Here is a 19925-nt window from a genome sequence, read left to right on the forward strand (position 1 = left end):
AGAAAATCTTAGAAAAGCAGACGTATTTGTCTCATAACCTCTACTGTGAAGATTACACTGTTGATTAACAAAGAATATTTTGACCCTCTGGTTTAACCTTTAACTTCACAATAGAAGGTTGCTTAGCATAAGAAATTTGAAATTTTTCTCCACTCACTAGGATTGTTATTTCAGCAAATCACTTTTCTGAGTTCCCATTAAGAATAAGAATGTCCATCTCATGGTGCAGTTTAAAGAGCTAATCTTTGTATGTAGGATGCTTGGCACAAAATAAACTCTAAACAGATATCAGTCCTCTTCCCTTTATAGGCTCCATACAACACTGCTGTCTGATGAGGAAATCTGTTAAGTTGTATCATTTCCATTTTAAGATCAAATGCAAAATATAATCAAAAAGTTGAGTGTAAGATGTTTGAGGTGCACAGCAATTATCTTCAGATGTGTTTCTTAGTGCCCTGATGGTTTAAAGAATCATGAAAGGTTGAAGGGTCCAGTAGAACTTTGGCCTAGGTTATACCTTCATGCCATCTACTGTGCTGAATTGATATGGACACACAATCACTAATAAACAGGCACAACTAGGAAAGTGCTGTTTTACTAGGAAGCTAAAAAGCTTGAGCTCTGGAGACCCTTACCTACACGGCCCCCATTTTTGGCCTTGTATCTAATTTTTGTTTGTAATTGCACTCTTTCCTTTAAAGAGGGTCCCTGAAATTAAATAACCTCAGGCCCCATAAAACCTGTATTCACTACAGCTGCACTATCATATAAAATTTTTTTAAAAATCAGTATGACTATAAAGGAATAGGGTGGCCAATAGCAAGAAATGTAATTTTTGTTGCCAAAATAATAATTTGTTTGTAATCCTTGAGCGCAAATGTTCATTTACCCTTGACCACAAACACCTTGCCTATCTGCAGGTACTCTAGTCCAGTGTCAGTCCAAGAAAGGGAGAGAGACCACCTGGCAAGGAAGAGGTCTGTAGTTATATTACCCAATTATTTGATTTCTCATATGTTTAGGTGGATAAAGGTATATGAGAACCCTTTATACTGATCTGACTTGGGTGTGCCAAACAATGGGTTCATGAGAGGAACATCATTAAAACTGAGACTCAGGGGAAGTAAGTGACTTCATTTTTAGTAGCTAGATGAGCTAGTACTGACCCACAGGCCACCGGAAGTCAAATCCCAGGTTCTTTCCGCTTTCCTGTGGGGCTGAGAATTACCTGCCCAGAGTCACTGGAGAGAGCCAGCAGTTAACCTACAATTCACAAAACAATTCTGGATACCTGAGGTCCTACTGGCCACTCGGCTGACTTTTCTTTTGTGGTTCATTCATTTATCCATGTGTCCAGTGCTTGCCTGTAATAGGCTGCCCTCTACTTACTTATTCTTCAAAATTGTCAGATTCACCTAGAAACTCGTTGGTTGGTAGATTAGGATATGATAAATTCACATGTGTGTGTATTTTTCTGATGAAAATTTTATCATTGATATCCATTGTTATTTTAGTCTCATGAGTCCTTTTAAAATTCCTTTAAATTGCAGTTTAATCACAAAACAAATGTGGCATGTGATTGGAGATGACAACTTCCAAAATTTTTATGCTCACACCTATAAAATAAGTTATGTTTTGAAATGAGCAATCATTTTCATCTCTTAGCTTTTTCTTTTCAGAGATCTCTTTTACCTGGATGATTTTATCCCGTCTCTAACATCACTGACCAGCTTTTTAAAAATGTGATTCTAACCCCATTTCTGCTAGTTCAGAGAACTGCAGTGTGCATTAGGGGAAGGAGAGCATAATTTCAGATGAAATGTGTCATGCTGTAGATTGGGATTGAAGCTTTACTGACAGGAGCCAAATAACTCCTGGAGGTTTTGACTCTGGTATGAAGGGTGAAGTTCCCAATTGCATTAAAACATTCACTGACAAACAAATCCCAAAACAACATCATGGATAGAAGCTGATAGTAGTAAAAATGGTAATGGGAACAATTGCAATGAAATTTCTAAGCAAATGACTTTTTTGTGTGGTATATTTCATTTTATATAATGGAATGAGAACCCAGTGCCACCACTGCAAATATATATTAATGAGTGAAGATGGCCCTTGAATGTAGTAAGTGCCTACTCTATGGTGAAATTGTATTTTTAGGTGATCTCATTTTATTCATGAGAGTTAGGCAGTATAACGAAAGTATGTGTCTTTTGATGAAATAATATTGTTGTATATTTAGAGTTTCTTTCATGATGTTTCTCCTAACAGGAAAAGTGGGTAACATTGGAATAAAAGATGGCTCCAGGATCCATGGATACAGGATCCACAAGGACTCAGAGTCCAGTTATACCTAAAAAGAGCAATATCTTGATTATAACATGATCTTAAGCACTGAGGAGTGCTTAAGACAGTGACTACACATTGAGTATATGGACTGTCCAAAAATAATGTCCTTGTTACATTATGGGTGAAGCTGTGGCTACACGTAGCTTGACTGCAACAGTAGGAGAAGGTTTGAATTGCATAGAAGGCATTTCACAGTCCTATGAACAACATATTTACAAATAATATTAGGTAGTGAAAGGGTATTGCATATACATGTGTATTTGTTATAATTTCTTTGAGCAAAGAGAAATTTCTGCTCCTTGATATTTATTCACAGAAATTTTTATGTAATCGTTTCTTTTAAGGAAAACTCTCCTGTCTTATTCCCCCTGAGTCACCTTATTCTTGCTGGTCTTGGCATAAAATAAAAGATAAAAATACTTTAACAGCATTTTAGATTTTCTCTTGTCCACTGAGTTAGATGTGTGCCTGGAAAGACAAATGAATCTTCTGTGGGCAGTGTTTGTTTATATGTCGATCAAAATAAGCCAACAACTTGAGTACCTGAAAAATTATTGAGGTTTCCATACACAAAAGTACTTAGTAACAAATTAATCTTGCAGAGTGTTATTATAAGTAAATTGGATGCCTAAGGGATGCCATGTGACACTTCCACTTTGGTAAAAGCTGTGTTGTTCCAATAAAAGTTGCCAGATTTTACTTTTTAAAAACTTTAAAAATCTTTTCTTCTCTTTGCCTCTTTCTCCAATACAGATCCACATCCAGAGAACTGAAGGATGTGACCACATGACCTGTTCACAGTGTAACACTAATTTTTGTTATCGATGTGGGGAGAGATACCGCCAACTCCGGTTTTTTGGAGACCACACATCAAACCTCAGTATATTTGGATGCAAATATCGCTACCTCCCAGAGAGACCTCATTTAAGGAGATTAGTGAGAGGGTCAGTCTGTGGTGAGTATCTGACAAGCTTATGGGACTCTTCCCTCAGAATGAAGCTGTAGAACTTGGAATATCCATGATAATTCTGAGCACTTGCTGTGTGCCAGGTATTCTAGATAGGGCTTTACCCCAAAGCAAGAGGAGAATATTCTCTCTCCTTTTGTGAACAAAATTGAAAACGACTTGGTGCAGTGGCACCTACTTATATACAGTTCCAACTACTCAGGAGGCTGAGGCATAGGATCTTTTGAGCCCAGGAATTGGAGGCCATTCTGGGCAACCTAGCAAGATCTTTTCACAAAACAAAACCAAAATCCCCCAAATTGAAAGCTTTAATTTGTTAACAAGACGTAAGTTATTTGAGTAAGCAGATTTTATTTGAAAAACAAATCATTGATAACATGGAAGAAATCTGAAGTGATTAGCCTTTTAAATTTCTGAAGCCCTAGTATAAGCCACTTGATCAGAGGGACAGTATCTACATACATCCTCTGTTCATTGATGAAGTACTGCAGTACAGTACAGCAGGGAACATGGTCTAGCAGGATGGAAAGAAGCACATGTTTCACAGCCCTGTAATGGAGTTCCATTATGTCTTCATAATCGATCCCATTGTATATGTTTTCCTATCATTTTCCTAATTAAGAGCCAGCAGTTAATGGAATGAGTTTCAGAACTCCTCATTATATATAGACCCAAGTTTAATTACGCAAGCGTAAGTGCTCTTGTAGACTGACTTTCTACCCCTTCTTCCTCAGTAATACACAGCCTCACACATGACTTCTACACACAGCACACCCATAAGCTGATATCTGCCTGTAACCGAATCCCCCTGGCCTAATGCCACCACCTTCATTCCTGTGACCTAATATGTTGTCTTCCCTTAGCTCCCAGCACCTGTTATGTATCCACTGTGAGATTTCTTCCCCTCTTTTCACAGTGTTGTCCTACATTATTTCTAGCAGTCTTCTTGTGTGTATAAGATACTTTTCAACATCTTCCACACTTACCCTTTTCTATCTAGTTCGGCTTAGTGACTTCATGAAAATCTCTCTGTAACTATTCTTAGCCACTACACTGGTGTGTGACCGCCCTTTCCTTTTTTGGAATCATGATGGCTGACTAGAACAAAGCTGGTGCTAATGACAGATTTCTGTCGGGAAAAAGAACATACACCTTAAATGCACTTTAACATGGAAACGTCTAAAATCTTACATGATTGAAATATGCTAAATTTTATTTATTTATTTATTTATTTATTTATTATTAGTTGTTCAAAACATTACAAAGCTCTTGACATATCATATTTCATACATTTGATTCAAGCAGATTATGAACTCCCATTTTAAACATAATTTTACAGAGCCAACAGCATCCAGTAATCAAGATTAGTTTTAGTAATTTTCAGCAATTTTTTGTTTATTTATTTTCTTGGTTGGTATATCAGCTATATTTGCTGGTTAGTCATATAGCCTTTAGAGATAGATAAGGAAGCTCCCCTATTTATAATGAATATTATGAGAAAAATAATTGCAAATAAAGTATTGAGCAGGACCCTATTTGTAAGTTTATAGAAACAGACAGCAGTCCCAAATACAAAACCTTTATATTTTCAGCCTGGTTAGTCTTTTTTATCCTATTTCAGTGCCATTTTAGATTTTATTGTTGTAAGATGTTTCCTTCCATTCTTTATTTTAAATATCTTTGGTTTGGCCAGTCATTTTTTTTCTTTCCTTTTTCTTTTTCTCTTTAGACATTCTTAATGAAGGAAGTTATTTCGTGTTCTATCTTTCCAGCAGTTCTCAGGATACATCTCTTTGGGCCTTCTTGATATTTGCCTGGACACCCCGAGAATCTTCTCTGGTCAAAAATTGGGTTGAGGGCTGGGGATGTGGCTCAAGTGGTAGCGCGCTCGCCTGGCATGCGTGCGGCCCGGGTTCGATCCTCAGCACCACATACCAACAAAGATGTTGTGTCCGCCGAGAACTAAAAAATAAATATTAAAAATTCTCTCTCTCTCTCTCTCTCTCTCTCTCTCTCTCTCTCTCTCTCTCTCTCTCTCTCCCTCCTCTCACTCTATCTTAAAAAAAAAAAAATTGGGTTGAGTTATCTTATAGCTTGTGAAATGGACAGTGAGCGGAGAATACCATAGATATTGTCAGCAAGACAATATTTTCTCTGTACCTTTTCTGTTTTCTTATTTATTTATTTATTTTTTGGTCAGATTTCAGTATATGGATTTCTGTTGGGTCTTCTTCTTATGCATGTGCACATGTGTGCTCACATGCATGTGTGTACGTGCAGCCAAGTCAAGATACACCTGACAAAATAGGGAGCAGCTAACTTAAGATCAGCTTTCCCTCCAACATGTATTCTCCCACCCCAGTACAATAACCTCAACTGCTATTGACTTTAACTCCCATGGAGGAGTCCTCACCTCTCTCCATGAAAGTAGGAAAAGGAATTACCTTGTGACTCAATATCACTGACTCCCTGCCATACAAGAGAGTGGATGAATTATAGGTCAACTCTTCCAGACACTCTTTTTGTGTAATGTTATACATCTTGGCCCCGCATCCTTGGATACAGCCTCCACATGTCCTTGGTCAGAAGCCGAGGTAGGGCATGCATTCCTCCCACATCTGAGGAATGGGAAATATGGTGTTCATTGCACATTACCATTTGCCCAGCTAGAAACCAAAGGTTCTACTCACAAGAAAGGGGATGATGAGCAGACTCCAATGCGGGGCATCTCCATGATAGGGCATAGGCAGATAATTCAGGTATTAGAAATGAAAGTGCTTAAGGAAACATCTTAAATCCTTGTAATATTTCACACCAAAATTTGAAGGTTTTAAGTAAATCATATAATTTTTTAAAAATCAGTGTTTAAAGTGATTTCTAGATGACAGTTTATATGAACAAAAGCAATGAGCCCCCCTTCAAAAATAAATACCCAAGTTTTTTTAAAAAGACAACAGAGTGTTGAACCAGAATTAAATAAATATGAATAGACCAAAAACATGTTCAAAAATATTCAGTATATCCAGGAGCAGTGGTGCATGCCTATAATCCCAGCAATTTGGGAGGCTAAGACAAGGATCACAAGTTTGAGGCCAGCCTCAGCAACTTAATGAGGCCATAAACAACTTAGTGAGACCCTCTCTTAAGATAAAAAATTTTAAAAGCTGGGTATGTAGCTCAGTGATAAAATATCCCTGGAGTCAATCCACAGTAAGAAAAAGAAGAAGAAGGAGAAGGAGAAGCAGAGGAGGGGGAGGGGGAAGGGGAGGGGGAGGGGGAGGGGGAGGAAATTTTCACAGTTATTGGTAGAAAAATATAAATTAAAATAAAATGAGATATTTGGGACTCCTGATTATCCAATACTTTGTAAAATTACCACTCAATGCTGAAATGTCATAATGTACTGAGCAAATTGGAAATTTTATACAATTCTTTTTTTTCAAAATGAATAATATTTTAATGCAATTTTTTAAAAATCACAATTAGTATTTAAAAATCTATGATGGACAAAATATCAAAATGTATCATTCTTTTGCAAAGAAATTTGATAGCAATGTGAAAGATTTTAAAACATGATCAACTTTAATAGTTTATGTGCAAGTAGAATGTTTAATAGCAAAAAAAGTAACACATAATTAGGCAAAATTAAATTATAGGCATATGAATAATAGAGTGTATGTATAATATTATTTCAGGTACTGAAAATAGTATTTTTAAAAAATGTGTTACTGTCCTAGGAATAAGAAAAAGTGTATTCACTCCCTCCAGACATTTTCAGAAATAGGAATACTAAGTTTTCAATGTGGATCATCCTTAGAATAAGCTTATTTCACCCCATAGGGAGGGAGCACATGTTCCTTGATGTCTGTGATTTTGAAAGACAAAAAATCAGTGACTTTTCTTTATAGTCATGCTCCATTACTGTGATGAAAATATATTGATAATTATTTTTAGAGGAAGTTTGAATGAAAAAACTGAGCTATGTGCATAGGAGACAAACAGGGTATTTTAAAATATGCAGTCCTAGATTCTGAAATTCCAACTTTTAACCATAGCTCTAAGAATATACAAAGGTCACCCCCATTCAGTGGGCTTTTGTATTATTTAACTGATTTATGTCACTGGTGAAAAATAAGTAAAATTCATGGTTAAAATAATAAAATAATCCAGTGTGGGGACTCACTCCAAATGCACGCACCTTTAAGTCCTAATGCACCAAGCAGTTCTGAAAGATCAATGTAGTCTGTAATGGTAGTGCCATGACTCATGACTTGGTCTTTTTACTTGCTTGGATAACAGTGCTAACAAGGTGTGGTCCTAGGAGTAGGCAGTACCCAGAGAGGTTGAGCTACACTCACCTATTCCTTTGTACCCCTACCCCTTTGCCCTGTTTGGGATAAGAATGTTTCATGGAAAATCCCTTACTTTGTCCCCTTCTCTTGCTCTGCCTTTGGGCTTGGCCTTCCTAGATGTCAGTCAATCTGATGACAGCAGACATCACATCACAAAGCTAGACTCAACTCCCCTGAAACCTGACCCTTGCCTCATTTGAATGGCTTCTTCCCAATAAAAGGGTTCTACTACTACTACTACTACTACTACTACTACTACTACTTCTACTACTACTACTACTACTACTACTACTACTACTACTACTACTTCTACTACTACTACTTCTATACTACTACTACTTCTACTACTTCTACTACTACTACTACTTCTACTACTACTACTTCTACTACTACTACTACTACTTCTACTACTACTACTAGTACTACTTCTACTACTACTACTACTACTACTACTACTACTACTACTACTTCTACTACTACTACTACTACTACTTCTTCTTCTTCTTCTTCTTCTTCTTCTTCTTCTTCTTCTTCTTCTTCTTCTCTCTTTCTCTCTCTCTCTCTCTCTCTCTCTCTCTCTCTCTCTCTCTCTCTCTCTGTCTTTCCACGGACCCTTAAGGTTAAAGGAGCCATCACAGGACCTAAAGAAAAAGATATTTCTCTGTCTCTGTCTCTGTGTGGTTGTTTAGTGTATCCCAGTTCACCTGGAGTGACTGTGAGTGTTTGATGGTGGAATTCGACAACCTAGTCAATAAATGGGCTAAGGAATTGAAAAGACACTTCACAGAAGACATACATTTGATCAAAAAATATATGAAAAATCATCCAACAACTGTAGTAAATAGAGAAATGCAAATCACAACTACACTGAGATCTTACCTCACTCCAGGCAGAATGGCAATTATCAAGAATACAAGCAACAAAAAATTTTGGCAATGATGTGGGGGGAAAGGTCCAATCATACATTGATAGTGGGGCTTCAAATTAGTACAACCACTATGGAAGGTAGTATGGAGATTCCTCAGAAAACTTAGAATGGAGCCATCATTTGACCCAAATATCCCACTCCTAAGTTTATACCCAAAGGACTTAAAATCAACATATTATAGTGACATAGCCACATCAATGTTTATAATAGCTCAACTCATAATAGCTAAACCAAACTAGGTGCCCTTCAACAGAAGAATGGGTTAAAAAAAATGTGATATGTATACATATACACACACACACACAATGGAATATTATTCATCCTTAAAGAAGAATGAAAGTATGGCATTTTCTGGTAAATGGATGGAGCTGGAGAATATCATGCTAAACAAAATAAGACAATCCCAAAGAAACAAAGGTCAAATATTTTCCATGATATGCAGATACTAATTCACAATAAACAGACGCCTAGGGAAGAATAGAGGTACTTTGTATCAGACAGAGGGGAGTGAAGGGAGAGAAGGGGTCAGGAAGGTAGGAAGGACATGGAATGAATTGGACATTATTACCCCATGTGCATATATGATTATATGACGAGTGAAATTCTACATTATGTACAGCCAGAAGAATGAGAGATTATACTCCATTTATGTATGATGTGTCAAAATGCAGTCTACTGTAATGTATAGCTAATTAGAATAAATAAAAAAGAAAAGAAAAAAACTCATGTTAGACATTGCGTTAATATTAATTAGATATTGTATTAGGGTTCTCTAGAGGAACAGAATGAACAGGAAGTATAATTATAAAAGCGGGACCCAAAGCTGGTGATACTCCACAGTGGCACTCTGCAGGCTTTAGAGCTGGAAGAATCAGTAGCTGCACAGTCCAAGAGGCTGAAGCCCCAGTACAAGAAGGATCAACCACGCTTCAGGAGAGAATCACTATCAGAGTCTGCTTTGGAAGAGTAAAGTAGCAGGAGTCCAATATTCTCAGACAATTGCTATCAAGAACCCATTCCAGAAGAATGGAGCTGGCATCTGCTGTTTCCTTGTTCTTCCAACTTTTATTCCACCCAAGCCATCATCCTATTGGTCAATGCTGCCCATGATTAGGGAGAGTCTACATTTCATTTGGCTATCCCACATTCCAATCATTCCTAGATACACCCTCATGCCACACCCATAAATTTCTTGATCCAATCAAGTTGACAATTCAAGTTAATCATTACAGTTATTAAATCTATCTTTTAAAATGAGATATTAAAAGCTATGTTCCATATACATCTGGTCATCTGGTTCCACAGACCATTTCTAAAAAACAAGTTAATTTTTTTCTGTCAGATTTCTAACCAGTAGCTGCATAGTCTTTCTCTTTTGTGTGTAATTGGTGATTAAAACAAAGAAATTACTGTTCCTTGTTTATAGGATGCAATTGCTATTTCATTCTTAAACAGCTGTATGATCCTCCTGCAGATTTTTCTCCTCGTTTCACTTCTCCTACCGCATTTGAGTTTTGCAGCTGTACAATTGTGCCACGTGCTCTAACCCATGTGCTATGGAATGAGCAGACACTGTTTTCTGGCCTATTTTGTGTGCGCTAGTTTCTTTCAAAGTCAGTGGGATTCCCATTGTGGATTCTGTTCTGTGTTCACTATGACAATACTGATCATTACCACTGATAAATTATTCATCTAGGAGAGAAAATACTGGCTGATGCTGCCAGACGCAGTACCCTACCAGCATGTAGCCTTTTTTGTTTTATAGGTGCCTTCCTTTTTAAATTTTTAAAAATTATTTACTTGAATTATTCCCAACATGATTTTTATGGGTAATTTTCCTTAAGAGGAGTTTTAACAACATTCCATTTGTCATTCATTCTATTAGGTCATATTATTAATTTTCTTTGGACTCAGGAAGTAAATAAACCACTTTTTTTTTCAGATGTGGTCTTAGGTGGAATTTCTCTGTAGTCCCTACCAGCTCTTCATTTGTGAAATAACTGGATTTTCTCCTACCAAATCAGAACGTGTCACTCCTTTCTTAATCTTTCAGCATCTTGAAAATGGAAAATATCCAAAGGAAAACACAAAGATGGATGGCCTTGGAAGTATAAAGTGAGCCAGTTGGTTTAGATTTGTTTTTGTTGTTATTATGAAAGATAAATGATTTCTGAGATGTTTGACACAGATTGCCCAAGACATCCATGATGAACTTATTTGTTCATTAGCTGTTCTACACCTTGTATATTTCTTAGGAAAATAAGGTCTTAATTGTCATCAGACTTCTTTAAAAATAACCTGCACTGAGATATTTAAAAGCATTGCTGGAAGTGTTTGGCAAGTTAGCTTTTAGATACTAAATTATTTTGCTTTTTGTTTTCCAGCTGGAAAATTATTCGTTGCACCTCTAATCCTGGTCTTGGGATTAGCACTAGGGGCCATAGCAGTTGTAATTGGTAAGAAACACTTATCATGTCTGAGATTAGATTTTTCACATGACAATGGAGACAAAATGATTGTAAATGTAAAGTGAGTCAGCTGTTAGTGGCCATAATTTCTGTTCCATGCCTATTTTAGACAGCTACTCAGCATGTGACTTCTAAATTCAGAGTATCATGTTTCCCGTAGGATATATTTGTGTGACAGTTTTTCAGTCTTTGAACACTTGGATTCATTATTGCTTCCTCTTAATACCAAGGACACAATTGTGTTTTAGTGCAAGAGTCAAGTGAACTAGACTTAAAGTTCTCCAATTCTGATTTCAGGTTGGAGCATTAAAGAAAAGAGGCTTTGGTGTTTGGTAGGTGTTTGGTTTCACCTAGTAAAAAATGCCTTCCATGTATACAGGAACATATCAACATCTACTTGAGCATGGACAGATAGAAAACCTATTAATGATTTGTATAGTTTCATTCATACAAGTATATTAAAGTATGCACCTTAAACCAATAGTTTTCAGACTTTACCAAGTCTTAAAATAACCACAAGGACTAGCTAAAACATAGTTGATTGTTTCTACCTGCAACTTCTGACTGAGTATGGAGGCACAGCCCATAGATTTTTTATTTTAAAATGTTCCCAAGTGATGTTAATACTATTGGTCCAAGGATCACACTTTGAGAACCATTGCTTTATAAAAGATTAAGTTAAACAATGTGATAAAGACTGCTTTATTAATTGTTTATTAATTGTAATTATTTAATTTTGCTAAATAAAATGATTTTTCATACATAAATTTTTATTTGGAAAGTAATACATGTGCAGGACAGATAGAATTAGACAGTATCTGACATTTCAGTTACTGCAGTAAGTCAGGACTGGATGAGGTAATTATTTACTTATCTACATTTTACATTTGAGAAAATTAAGGCTCACTAAGACCTTATTAGTCTTAAAACTGGGAGTCACATCTGATATTTGGCTCCACAAGGTGTTCTTAAATAAGATGTGACTGAAATGTGACTGTCATAGTGTACAAAGGATTCGACTATGGATAATTAAGATTTAAATATAAGGTTTGATATTTTGATAGAAAGCTTTGTTCCCTAGTGAAACTATATCACTGAGAATGTTAAAAGGCAGAAAGAGCTAAAGAAAAATAATAAAGAATTAAATAATAAAAAACATATTTCATAGCATAGGTATCTTCTCTCTTTTCATGTCCATGTATTGCTAAAAAAAAAAAAAAAAAAAAGATTATTTATAAAGAGTATGCAAAGAAATGAAAGGGAAAATTTTCAAAGAAACCAAAATGTGTCTCCCCCTAATTGCCTTTATGTTTTTTTAATCCCTAGGTTTATTTGTATTTCCTATCTATTGCCTTTGTAAGAAACAGAGAAAGCGATCAAGGACAGGTATGCATTGGTAAAATGCAGGTGATCTCACCCCACTAAGCTGGTCCCAGGAGGAGCTGTGCAAGATGGCACACCATCTGTGAGTTCTACCCTGAAAACACTGCGAGGAACCTTCTGCATCTGTCTCCCCATGGCTCTCTGCAAGCCACAATGCCTCTGGCTACCGGTGCACTCCCAATATGGTATCCTGTCCTTACCCTAAACAAATTGCTGCTTTAAAAAAAAAATGGTCACTTTCATAAACTATAAACATCTGTATCATATCTCTGACCTTTGTGTTTCTTGGAAGAAAATATTTTAACTGAGGACTGGTTTTCCTCAGAATTGTTCTGAGGGTGCCTCTTCTGAGCACTGCTTGGATTGTCTTTGAACCCTAAACCTCCCTCCAGCCTATCTGTGGGACTTGGTGTGAATAGCTAAGGTCCTGTCTGTCCCAATAAGCCAGGTCACTTTTCAGAAGATACAAGTTCACGGATGGCATCTGTTTTCATCTGTGTCTCAAACAGTGTAATTCCTTTATCTTTCAGATACTGTAATTGCTTAAACTCTCAGTGCCCAAAAGGGAAATAATGAAACTAAATTAATGAGAAGAATTATGAGTTAATGAAGTGTATATGTGTAGGAGTGTGAATGTGTGTATATAAATATATGTTAAAACTAGGCCCAGTAACCTTGTGCGTATCTATTTCCATGCCTCTACACTATTTTTTTTCCTTCACATTTTCTTAGACCTGTTTAGAGATGATAGTTCTTTTGTGGGCATAATTTGCTAACATATTGAATTAAAGTCCATGTAGACAACAGGCTATTTTGATGTTGACCCTTTCTATTTCTTGCTCTCTCTTTCTGTCACACACAGAAAAATTTGTGCAATGGTCATCCTGAGGTGTATTGGACTTTGTAAACTGACAAAACTAATAGGTTGCTTTTAGTAAGTCCTCAAGACCCAAATATTCAGTCTTTTCAATTTCTTCCATTATAGCACACGTGCTTTACTCTGTGGATAAATCCTTCATGTGAGATTATTTAACCCAAAGAACAAGTTTATTAGTAAGAGAATTGCTTAAGTCTTTAAACAAATTCTGTATTCCACTGTTTTTTTAATTACCAACTTGTGATGATAGATCATTTGTTTTAGATCAAGGTTTTAAATTTTTTAATCTCCACTGTCTTCCCTATCTTCTCTTCCTATTTGTTTTTATTTGACCTCACGTTTTTCATGGAAACATACCAGTTTGAAAGGATTTCTCGTTTACTGCTCAAGTGCATAATGCTTTGTTGGTATCTTCTTATAGAGGGGTTATGTTCATATGTTCATCTAAAAAAACAGCTATTTTTGGAGAAGGAAACCAAAAACTGAAGAAAGTGTTTTCAGAAAGTTTTTCTCAGAGGAGAAATCTTTGAAAATAAGAGAAGGACAATTAATTAGTATATTAATTTGTTACCATCATGAACAGTCGTGTCTGTTATCAGCAGAAAGGCAGAAAAGACTTCTAAGAAGCCTAAGGTTTTTCACTTGTCTCCAAATTCTCAAAATTAGCTATCTGCCATGGATGTAGCATTTATGTATCAGCAAACTTATATGACTTGAAATAGATTATATGATAAAAAACATGCATTCATATAGATGGTTGGTGTTTATTGGGCTCCAGAGTATAAGACATTTTACCATTTTTGTTTAGCTCATGGGTGAAAGGGCAGCATACTTTCATTTTTTTCGGAATAATTCAGAATAGCTGTTGGGTTTTTGGATTCATCTATTTTCTGTTGAAGGCGATTGTGACATTTGTGATTCTAGAGTAGTGTATCTTAAAGCATGACATGAGACGAGAAAAAGTGATGCTCTAGTTTCACAAATTCATCTTTCCATTCACCCATCCAACCATTTGTCAGGTATTTATTGAGTGTCTGTTTTAGGTGCTCTAGTATTAGTTAGGGAGAAGGAGAATCTCTAGCCCAAATACATGGCTCTGACATAAAAGTGCTCAAGTTTTTTTTAATTCATCTTTCCAGGACTTAGGCATCAGTTTGGCAATGTGTGAATATGATGAATTCTAAATATAGAGGATCTATATATTTATATATGATATATATATATATATATATATATATATATATATCTCATATATGAATACATATGCCATACACATATATACCAATTAGTTGAAAAATATATTCTCTGGTCATAAATCATCTATTTTCTTAGATCATTGTATCTGTTGTCTTTGGCTTACTCAGGGATTTTTATTCCTTTCTTTAAATAACTTATCTTTTGAGATATTTTCATATGATTTGGAAAACTTTCCAGTATGCCAGTTCAAAGTAGTGTCTGTTATCAGTGAAGGCTGTTTCTTCATAACTGAGACAGTGTGCACTGTATTGCACAGGATTTCATTTTTCTATTGCATAGAGTTTTAAAATAAATGAATGCATTTTTCTCTTTAAAGGTGGATACATATTAGGCTTTTCCCTGCAACATAAAGTAATTATTTGTGATTTTTTAAAAACTAAATTTCAAAATCTTACACAGAAAGAAGAAAATAAAAAGGATTCTTTATATGTCAGTGCCAACTTTGAAGGTAAAACAATAGTAGTAATCTTTACAATAAATTCTAAAAACTACTTTAGAAAAAGAAGTGTGCACATTAAATAAATATCTTTCTATCAAAGGCTGGACATTTTTATATGTTTTTATTACAAATTTAATATATTATCCTTTAAAAAATCAAATCATATAGAATTATAAAACACAAATTCCTCTGCTTATCACACCCTAATTTACAAGGGGTAACCACTGTTAATGCTTTGGTATGTGTCCTTCCAGACACTTTCTACAAATTTACAAATAACCGTGTGGGGAGGGGTGTATGAGTGTGTGTGTGTGTGTGTGTGTGTGTACATGTGCATGCATGTATTTTATATAAATAGAATAATAATATTATTTCTTTGCTGTGACTTTTTCATTTTATTATATATTGGTAGATATCTTTCCATAAGAGTTTATATATATATATATATATATACATATATTTACCTCATTCTTTTATAAATTACTACATAATCCATTGTGGGGCTATACTTTAGTTGAATTAGTTTCCTATTGAATGGACGTCAAGATTGTTTCCACTTCCCTGTTACAAAGCATTAGTGAAAACCCTTTGGCATATATTTTTGTCATCATGCATGAACATTTCCATAGTTTTAAATTTTGATTTTTACAGGATATTTGTAATAAAAATTTCAGTGCATTTTCACGAAATGAGAAATAATGTATTTGAAAATTTTTTTGAGTAAAAGAAATATTAACCAGGAGTGCAGAATTTTTAAAGAGAACATCTTTTGAACGATAATTTCTTCCCTGCTTGATTAGCCAAATAATTGCCTTACCAAAACTTATTTAAAATTAATCTTTTTCCAATAATAATAAAATGTGATGAACTGTCTGTCAGATAACGTGAGAAAGATTTTTGAATTGCCTGGTTTAAACTTGAGAGATTTAAATGAAATAATTCAAACCAAACTGATGATGTTTGTCACTTTTTTTTAAACACTATCTACATTTATGCACATGACTTCACAGAGAAATTTAATTATTTCATGTGAAAAGTAGAAAACAGTATGTCAGTAGTTACAAATGCCCACAATAATCCATAGAAAAATAAATTACATTATGTAAGGTTTGGTGGAATGAGTATAAATCATAGAATAACAGGGAACTCTCACTTTACAATGAATCACAACAGTGCCCTAGAGATTTCTGTACATGGAGTAGGAAGAGGAAAGAGGCCAACCCGTGGTACAAGCAACCTCCTGTTACCACTACCGTGATTTAGTGATAGGTGCTATTGTATCCTAAGACTAGAACAGACAGGAAAATGATACGAGGTAATTAAACACCAATCTGGTTACAACATGATATCTTCAATTGTACTTTCTCTGCTGTGGGATCAAGATTCAGTGGTGCCTGTCAGAAAACTCCTTGCTCTGTGACACCATCTCATGAGCCTCCAGGCCCTCTCTGAGACTCTGTTTTTCAATTCCACCACCCAAATATAAGACCCATTGCTCCCATAAAATACCTGTAAACTGCTGCAGTCTTTTCCACTTCCTTTACCTTTCCCAACCTTGTTTTTCTCCACACCTCTGCTATTTTTTTATTAGTTGCTCAAGACAATACAATGATCTTGACATATCATACATTTACACCTCTGCTATTTTAACTACTCCTCTTTGCCAAAAGAAATGAGAAGAAACAGAAGAGGTGAAAAGTTCTCTGGTCTGTGCAGAGCCTCAGCATTTCTGACTAACCTTTGTCACATTGGAAGGCATTGCCAAGACATCCCATGTTAAATGAATTCTCCTTTGTTAAACAAATGCAATTGTTTTTAACATCAGACTTTTATGCTGCCTATTAAATTTATACTGATGAAAAAAAAATGTAGTGGCCTAAATCACATTAGTCGACATATATTACTAAGTACAAAAAACAGAAAAGAAAAGAAAATTCACATCAAAAGCCATCGTAGATTTTACAAGGAAGCTACATATGCATAGGCCTTAATGTGAATCTTTTCAATGGGTCATATGCTTATCCAACCATATTTGTGATTGAAATCTATCCCAACTATAGAAAATAATTTTTCCCTGTGGTTAGCTTTATTGTTTTGTGATAATTGGTTATAAATATAGCCTTAAAAGTCCATGCACTTTAAAATACTTGTGCCATTTAAATAACTTAATGACAAAGTTAAAGCAACTAATGTAGATGTTTCAATGGATAGAGTAGAATACCAATGTTAGCACCCTGTCATTTCTTTAAATTTGTATAGAATCAGAAGCTAAACATTTAAAACAAGTAAAAAAATAAAACCTGAAAAAATGTAGCAGTTTCTTTATAGTAAACCTGGAAATTTTCAAAAATTCTGCTATGTTTAGAGCTCAAATATAGCAAATAATATTTAATAAATGTTATCTAATAACCTAGTTGGAACATTGGCTTAAAATGTTAAGTGAATTTTTACTGAAATTTTTAAATATATATGCATAGTTCATGTATTCTATGAAAGAAGTATCCCTGACTAAAAACATGGTAGATCAAAACAATTTGAACATATTTTGTTTTTCAAACTCATAATTTAATTATGACCTTTTTCTCCTATTATGGAAATCAGGTTCTAAAATCACATTTTACACACACACACACACCACATTACTTAGGAAATATTTAAGACTGTGAAATATTACTCTTTGAATGCAAATCAATGATAATAATCTTTAAGAGGAAAATTCAATGGAACTCCTGGTGTTGAGGTTTGAACTAATACTCATTTCATAACAAAGTATTGTATAGAGCCTTTGTGTGCCATAAGTTGTGAGGTCCCAGATCCAATAAACAGAGTCACAGTAGTGTGAGACTATTATAATTGTTTGGAGCATTAGCTAAAACCTGAACCTACCACCTACCCTACGGTCCCCTTATACATATTGCCAATTATAGAAGCATGTAATTATGCATACTAGAAATGATATTCTTTATTTTTCCTTTTGACTATAGAAGTGACATTTTAAAAGTAACTATATGGACCTAAATTTTAAAATATTGTAAATTATTTTTTAAAAATACACAAGACATTGTCACTATCCCACACTTTTTGCCATTTCCTTATACCTATAAAAGGATTTTTATTAGTTTCATTCTTAACTCTTACACATCACTTAGATTATGCAGACTCATTAACAGAAAATATTTCTTTGTTTTCTATCATGTGCCTCATTTCTGTCACTGTTCCATCATGAATAATTACATGACTTTCTTACCTGACTGGGCAGTGATACCCATCTATTTCAAACATTACCTATCTCTTAGATTTCCTGATTAATCTTGCTTTTTGCCTCAGCAGTTACCTTCCCTGATGATCAAGTATTGAATAAATTATCTCACCTCTGTCTCCTTTCACTCTGATGAAATGAAATTCTACTCTTAAATGACTATACAATTTAACTCTGATAATGAGCATAATTTATATTGCTTAATTTTATCCGTAAATTGAAATATATCCAGGAGTTCCTGGGACACTCTTCCCATCTCTTGATGAAGTTGAAGAACTTCCACCTAGCTCTCTGCCAAAAAGTAAATCAAACAAATGAGAAGATATTAGTTGGACCAGAAAGCTTAATAATACTCTAGAACAAAGCCTCAAAAATTGCTTTACATTATCCTAAGATCAGCATTGTCTTTGCACATCTGTTGGCTAGAAAGTTTGTGTAAACATTCATCCAACCTGAACCCAAGTCATTTATTCTTCATCCAAAATAGGTTATGGTTACAGTTATGGCCATTGGTCCTTGTTTCAACCAGAGGGCCTCCATCTTGGACTTGTGGGGGATTTATATAGTGCAGCATTTGTCTGTAAGACTCAAACATTGATTCATACTGTGAACATTATTAGATTTTTGATACTCCAAAATAGATGACCTTAAATGAATGGTTTAGAAACCATTTGTCATTGCAAATGTTCATCTTTTTCATAGACATAAGCCACACTCAAACTGTATTTCATATAGGTTTAGTACATAACAAAAAAAATTCAAGGGAGCGTCAAAGTTAGTTGTAAATGGCCCCAGAAATTATGGAAATAATGTCACTTTATGTTCTTCCTTGTAGCTGGCATGTATTCTCTCAGTAATCCGTTCTCTGCAAATTTGGGAGATCTTCCTGTCATGCCCCAGCTAGGGAAATATTCTCAAAATAATCCAGTCAAATATTTTTTAAAAACTGCTATTTGTTAACGTCTTACTTCCTCTATATTCAATTATATTTTGTTTATTTCAAGGAAATAGTATCTAAATATCTGACATAAACAATCTAAATTTTTCAGTATATAAATTAGCATGCTTTATCTTTCTTTCTAAAGAAATTTTTGATCAAGTATCATGATTTTTTATCAGCTGACTATTTTCTAAAGACCCCTCTTTTTGAAATTCCATATTCCATTTTTTAAAATTCCCCTCAATAGCTTACTTTTATTATTTGATCATGTTCATCACAATTAATCTACAGATAATATTTTTTAAAATAGACCAAACTTACACTTCATATGAAACTTAGAACAGTAATTGGTTTATATATATTACCATTTACCTTATTAAGGACAATCTGTTACAGGTTTTTAATGTGAAATTTAATTGACAATCTTATTGCTTCAGAAAGCAGTTATGAACATATAATAATAATTCAACTTCATAAGACCACAGAAATAATTTTGTGTAGAAGAAACACAAAAACTGCAGCATTAAAATGTGACTATGTTAATATTATTTATTAAGAAGCCATGAGAATTAATTGTTTTGTTTCTATTTTAAACAAACATTTTTATGAAACAAATATACTCATATCTATTAATATAGTATAGCAAAACTGCAGGACAAGTAAATAATTCACATTTTCCTTTTTTCATGAAGAGTATAAAATGCTA

At 34.6% G+C, this 19925-nt stretch overlaps 1 protein-coding gene and 1 long non-coding RNA gene across 8 annotated transcripts in view; one reads left to right on the top strand and one right to left on the bottom strand.

Moving 5' to 3' along the window:
- The window catches only part of RNF217 (ring finger protein 217), a 131600-nt gene extending 117022 nt beyond the window's left edge, over positions 1–14578 (top strand). Inside the window, exons 4-6 of one of the 3 annotated variants that reach the window (XM_081295361.1) lie at positions 3103–3304; positions 10981–11052; positions 12391–14578. In XM_081295361.1, coding sequence (XP_081151487.1) covers positions 3103–3304; positions 10981–11052; positions 12391–12464 — 348 coding nt within the window. In that variant the 3' untranslated portion in view covers positions 12465–14578. Of the gene's footprint in view, positions 1–3102; positions 3305–10538; positions 10635–10980; positions 11053–12390 lie in introns of those variants that run through there. The other 2 variants (XM_081295363.1, XM_081295362.1) reach the window with 2 other exon arrangements.
- LOC308649639 overlaps positions 1–19925 on the bottom strand; it is a 66304-nt gene that overhangs the window by 22639 nt on the left and 23740 nt on the right. For 3 of the 5 annotated variants that reach the window (XR_014022128.1, XR_014022129.1, XR_014022130.1), the window contains exon 2: positions 5761–5934. The exons of 1 other annotated variant lie outside the window; for it this stretch is intronic. This is a non-coding gene — a long non-coding RNA (uncharacterized lncRNA). Of the gene's footprint in view, positions 1–5760; positions 5935–7514; positions 8184–19925 lie in introns of those variants that run through there. One more of the 5 variants, XR_014022132.1, reaches the window with a different exon arrangement.

This window comes from Spermophilus citellus (genome assembly GCF_964194105.1).
Source record: "Spermophilus citellus genome assembly, chromosome: 5".
Taxonomy (NCBI): domain Eukaryota; kingdom Metazoa; phylum Chordata; class Mammalia; order Rodentia; family Sciuridae; genus Spermophilus; species Spermophilus citellus.